At 36.2% G+C, this 6070-nt stretch overlaps 1 protein-coding gene across 1 annotated transcript; it reads right to left on the bottom strand.

Annotated features, from left to right (window-relative positions):
* Window positions 1-3179: 3179 nt before the first annotated feature.
* On the bottom strand, window positions 3180-6070 carry LOC122002470 (uncharacterized protein At1g01500-like). Its single transcript, XM_042557648.1, has 3 exons — window positions 5792-6070; window positions 4517-5334; window positions 3180-3849 (listed from the first exon to the last, which is right to left on the bottom strand). The coding sequence occupies exons 2-3, from the start codon at window positions 5216-5218 to the stop codon at window positions 3616-3618; spliced, it is 936 nt and encodes a 311-aa protein (XP_042413582.1). The 5' UTR covers window positions 5219-5334; window positions 5792-6070; the 3' UTR covers window positions 3180-3615.

Below are 6070 nucleotides of genomic sequence, written 5' to 3'. Positions count from 1 at the left end.
GTCATGGTTTCGATGGCAAACAAAGTATTTATTCTGCTCAAGTTTAAGGTGTTGGTTAGGTGAACCGACTAGAGGGGGTGAATAAATGACTTGTTAAATAAATTAAAACCTTCTCTTGCTTTCTTGCTTAGCAAGGATACATAATTAATTAAAAGTAAATAAATAACATAAAAATATAGAAGGGACTCGAGGATTTACTTGGTTACAACCTAAGTGGTTGTTAATCCAAGGCAATTGAAAGCACTAAAAGAAAACTCCTTCTTTGACAATAGTCGAAGGTGAAGAAGTCTCTTACAACAATTAAAAGCTCAAAAATGAAATACAGAAGTTAATTCTAAGTTTGTTATTGAACTTCTAGCTCTAGAGCGCTATTTATAATATTCTGGTCACAAGTGACCGCTGGCTGACGTGGCATTCAAGACGCCTCAGATCACTTACAGGCGCCTACAACTAAATAAGATTTATCTCCATGCAATATTCAATTTCTGATTTAGCGACATCTGAGGTGCCTTAGTTTATTTGAGGCGCCTGGGTTAGGTTGACCTGGATTCTTGCTTCTATCTGTACCATAACAACTCCAAGCTCATCAGAAGTGCCTCAATTGATTGGAGACGTTTCGGTTTAAACAGTAGTCGAGGCACCTCCAAACAACTGAGATAAGCTATTATGGAAGAGACATATGGCATCTCAGTTGTTTGGAGATGCCTCAACTTCTGTTTATCCGAGGCCCCTTAGGTTTCTTCCAAGGCAGTTGATTTGCTAGACATCTGAGGTGTCTCAAGCCAACTGAGATGCTTTAGGTCTCCATAGTCAACTTCTGATTTGGCCATTTTTAGACCTTGCTCGTTTGGGTGATGTTCCGGTCATCTAGAGTTGAGCTCACCTGAACTCAACTCTAATCTTCTCCTCAAGAAGGCTTTCTCCCGTGCTTCATTTTTGCTCTATCGGTGTACTCTTTTGCAGCTCCTCGTCTTTCAGATATACCAAGCTCGTCGACTCCCTTCCCATGCTATCTTTCTCGCTCACTGTGTCTTCCATTCGATTTCTTATGTTCTTATGTCCCTGCACCGAGACATAAGACATCAAATACACAAAGTCTAACTTAACTCGGTTAATTACATCAAAACTAATCTAGAGTATCTACACAAGATTCATCTCAAGACGTTTGAGACCCAAAACTCGGATAAGGCATTCGGATCATCCACATTCACTTTCTCATCCTCATCATAAACTGGATCATTAGTCACATCAGTCTTATCTTCATTGTAAATTGGATCGCCAAATGTTTCAATCTTGTCATCATCTCCGCCACCTCTTGTAATTGGACAGTCAAGATAGTCAAATTGATTGTACTCGATGTTGTCGAGGTCTACGTCCTCATTCACTTTGTCATCTAATTGTTTAGCACCTCATAAGTCCTGACCACCACCAATAGATTTATTTATTTGATTCTACCAGTAATTTAAATCCTCGGGAATCAACAAACTCTCACGATGACTTAAAGGCTCAGGGTCATCACCATAAAGTACCTTGTCAACTTCTTCCTCCAAATCATCTTCAAATCCGTTAAGGTCATCTTGGGCGTTGAAGACATCTCAAAACCTAATCTTGGAATGAAGTTTGAGTGTACTCAAAAGGAAGGAAGTGATTTTTTTATCTTTTTCTTCATCTTCTCTCAATCCTTGATCTTGGTTTTACCCTATCTATCTCGTAAGCGCCGTAAGTGTTCTCATCACGCCAATGCTAAACCTCTAGGCTTTGAGACAACTAGCTTCACCTTGGTTCGATCTAGAGCTTGCTTATAGTTGAAGATCCGCTTCAATTTATTGATTCAATCAACAAAAGTCTTTGTTTTTGATGTACCAAAAAATTCGGATAGATCAACTCGAAGTCTGAGATCTCCATGTCGGTCATCTTAACCATATGACTCATGATTTTCACAAATTGACACCATTTCCGTTAGGCAGTGGGATAAATCTATTACTTACCTCTGTAAATCCTCATTTATCAACTCATGAATGCTATAATCACAGTGTCTGGCTTCCTCAATCGGAACTTGTATGTTGTTGCGATTGCGGCCATGACCACGACAATCTTCCATTGGATCTAACGACGACTTCCTCAATCAGACACTGTTGGCTCTAAAACCAACTGATGCCAAGTAAGATAGCGATTATCTTGTAGACTGATGAGAAGACAAAATTAAGGAAAAGACAATAAGAAAAATCATCCAAAACAAAAAAAAAAACACATTTCTCCATGTTTTATCAAAAAAAAGAAGAAAATTTATTAAGAGTAGAGGATGATTCCTCAAATAGGTATAGAAGTGTTTATATACCCTAGACCCTACACCTTAAATAAAGGAAAGAAATCTTAATTTATAGATAATAATTCAGATCTTGTAAAAAAAAAGAAAATTAAAAAAATTATTATCAGACACGTAATCTTAAAAATCCTTAAAAAATCTCAAAATATAAAAAGACAAAAAAAAATTATCAAAAATACTAAAAGAATAAAAATTATCAAAAATAATAATACAAATATTTAGATCCTTCTATATCATTTCTACACATTATATTAACTACAAAGTAACTTCTAATTATAGCTACTGTAATAATGTTGGAAGTCATAGTTATTACAACAACATAAGATAAGAAATAGTTTTAGAATAAAACATCTATTATTATTATTATTTATTTATTTATTTTTGAAAATAGTTTTAAATAAAACATCTATTATTATTATTTATTTTTGAAAATGAGCATCCTTTTAATGGTGCATAATTTGGGGAGGTCATTTTTAAAGGAGAAATCTTATTGATTTTATTATTATTTATTCACATTTTAAAGGTGTTTTAAAAACACTAAAAAAATTATTGTAAGTCTGATTAGCAAAAAAAAAGTTTGATAGGATTAGATTTTGGCTTAATTTAACAATAAAAAATAGGACAAAGGAAGAAAATGGTCTGATTAGCAAAAAAAAGTTTGATAGGATTAGATTTTGGCTTAATTTAACAATAAAAAATAGGACAATGGAAGAAAATGGTTGCCTTCCAATGAGTTTATAAAAAAGTTGAATCATTTATTAGTGATGTTGATAATTCACGGCACTGGTCACTCATTTTTTTAATTGATGATGGTTACTTTAACAAGCGATGCTTATTTTAATTCATTTAAGTATTTTTATCATAAAGAAAATACCTATATAATTATATCATCAAATGTATTTTACAGAACCATTTTCTGGAAATTGAATGAGAACAACATTATTGTTACAGCAGAACATTTTGTAGCTAAAATTCTGACAGATTTAATTCGAGGATAGAGCAAAAAAACCTGTCAAAAAGATTCACCATATTTTATTATTCAAGTTTCTGAAAATTAATCAGAAGCTAGAACTCCGCCCTAAGCAGAAACCCTCCATTCCCTGAAACTATCAGCAGAATCAAGATAGAAGAGATTTCAGTATCCAACAGAAGGACCATGAGGGCAGCAGCAAGCATTTTCTTCAGCATGATAATGCATTTTGGGGTTTCCTGCCCTAAATTTGTGCCATCTTGAATCACATCCAAAGGTTGAAGCATGGCACCGCGTAGGTAGGATCACTAATTCACGTTCAAAAATATTTCCTCTTTAAGTCTCGACTCGTGGCTCGGTATGTGCGGATCAGCAAACCAACACCAATTCCGATACCGATACAAACACTGATACTGATCCCGACTCCAACTTTGACACCTTCATTAAACCATGAGAGTTCGCCATCCTCGTCTACGTAATCTGCACTAGGTTGCAAGTTCTCATAGTCCATGTCTGTGCTATTTTCAGATTTGTCATCTCCGTATTGAGTTTCCTGTTATAGGTCAAAAGTGGAAGAGCGCGATGAGAAATAAGCACTCAGCACTCGAGCACAGTGGGAGGATAAAATGGACCAACAAGAATTAATGAATGATACATCATATTGTCAATAAGCTAAGAGAAAAGGCAAGAATATACTCCAGAAACACTTACATAGAGGAAAAGAAAAAGTTGAACATGAAAATCATACAATCAATATCAATAGCTTATTTGATATCCTCAGATTTGAGAATAAGTTTCCGACTCATAATCATCTGAGAACCGAGTAGTATGTGGATACAAATTGAAGTCCAGTATTCAGAATCTGTATTTAATGTTAGTCAACCCTCCATAACATGATTAACAAAGTGTTGAATCTAATCTAACAAAGAACATAGTGTTGTAGTGCAATTAACTAAAACTACAAAAGATTAGTAATTCTAATTTTCCAAAAGTAGTAATTTAGCATCTGTCAAACTGAAAAGTATTATTTATATTAATATTTATATTTGTCTCACTGAAGAGTCAACAAAAGACAGAAGAACACAACATGGAACAACCATAGTTAATCAAATGAAAGAACCCTGCCGCACAATGTATGGTAAATTAGATAGTAAGATACAGTTAATATCATGGAAAAGATGAAAAATTTGGGTAATATGTGTGGAATATGCTTGCATTACCTGTGAAACATCTTTGAGTGGTAAATCTTTCGTTGTATCCATGGAGTTGGTATCTAGGATTGAATCATGCATTAGCTTCTTCTGGCATTTCATTCGTCCAGGAAGTCTCATAGTCTTAGTGAAGATAATGGGAGATCCTGAGGAACACCCAGCAATATAAACTTCAATTAAAGGTGCAACTGCAGAAGATTCTGAACTCTTAATCTTGTCATCCAAAAAGCGAAAGGCCGCTGTAGAAACAATGCGGCACTTGATGCGCCATTTGCGTTTACTTATCTTTGTTTCAGCCTTCAAACCATTACTATCTCCCAGCTCCAGCACTCCACTAAGCAGCATATCGTCTCCATCCCAAACATCAAATCTCACACTTCCAGTCATCCTTATGCAATCTGTTCCAACAAAAGTAGCTTCTTCTGATTTCTTATCCATCCTATCTCTTCTAAGAAAGCAGGAAACACAGTCCGAGTAAATACCACTTCTTCTTCCATTGATTTCTAAAATGGTATCAGGAGTCAAGGAGGTGTGCTTGATAGTGAGATGCTCAGGCGTTGATTCGCCAACCTCATAATTGCTCAATCTCACATAGAAGACCTTCAAATCAAGCCATGGTGATGACTTGGGAAGGTACAGAGGGTGGATGATGATGTTCCTATTATCCTCGTTCCTAAGGAACTTGGGCAATTTGTGGGAGGCAGTACCCATGTCGAAGTGATCTCTCTCTCTCTCTTTTCTCTATATTATTCCTGTGTTGCTAATTAATACCACATTTGTGTCATTGATAGGGAAGAAGAACTCAATAGATATTGATGATCCTTCATCTGATTATTCAAACAGTATAAATAATTAGTAGAAAATGCATTTACTTGAACAATGAAGATCAAAAACTTTTTTTTTTCAAATGAATTCTTAATTAGATTCAACCACATATTAGAATAATCAAAACCAAATAGAGTTCGGGAAAAGGGATTTAGGCATCTTATGCTCATCAGTGAGAAGATGCGCTCATCTCATCTCAGAATTGTTAGTCACCGTATGAAGCACAATCAAAAGGCAAAACACCACCAATGGAATTGAAAATCTTCGTTCAATTACACGATATAGAAACCAAAACCCAAAATGAAATCGGAGGCACAAGCAGAACTTTTGGAGGCGGCGGCGGTTAAACAACGGCAATCGAGCACAAACAATTTGTGATTTTTACGCAATCAAAAAAACTTGGCTCAACAAATCAAGGGGGAAAAACCAAGGGGGGAAAGTAGACGAAACCGAAGTTACCGGCAAAGCGATCGATCTCGGTGCCCGAATCCCAATCTGCTCTCCCTATCAAGATCTCGTGAGTCATCCATGCGCGGATTCGAACGGACCGTGCGAGCAATCGACATAGCCGAAAAGGCCACAATTTTTTTCTCCAACGTGGATGGAGGAAGAGCAGGGAAAGCGACGGCCACAGACAGGCAAATCGAGGATGAGAGCGACGACGGATTCCTTGACGTCGGCTTCGCTCGCTTCCTCTCGAAATGGATAGGGATCGATGAAAAATATCGGTTTTTTTCG

Source organism: Zingiber officinale, chromosome 7A (assembly GCF_018446385.1).
Source record: "Zingiber officinale cultivar Zhangliang chromosome 7A, Zo_v1.1, whole genome shotgun sequence".
Taxonomy (NCBI): domain Eukaryota; kingdom Viridiplantae; phylum Streptophyta; class Magnoliopsida; order Zingiberales; family Zingiberaceae; genus Zingiber; species Zingiber officinale.
The sequence above is the reverse complement of the archived record's forward strand: the minus strand, read 5'-3'. Positions and strand labels throughout refer to the sequence as shown.

Excerpts from the sequence above, each read along its gene's own strand:
- LOC122002470 (XM_042557648.1), bottom strand. The coding sequence starts at position 5,218 with ATGGGTACTGCCTCCCACAAATTGCCCAAGTTCCTTAGGAACGAGGAT. Across the intron at positions 3,850-4,516 it reads CACTCAAAGATGTTTCACAG|GAAACTCAATACGGAGATGA; the intron begins GTAATGCAAGCA and ends GACCTATAACAG.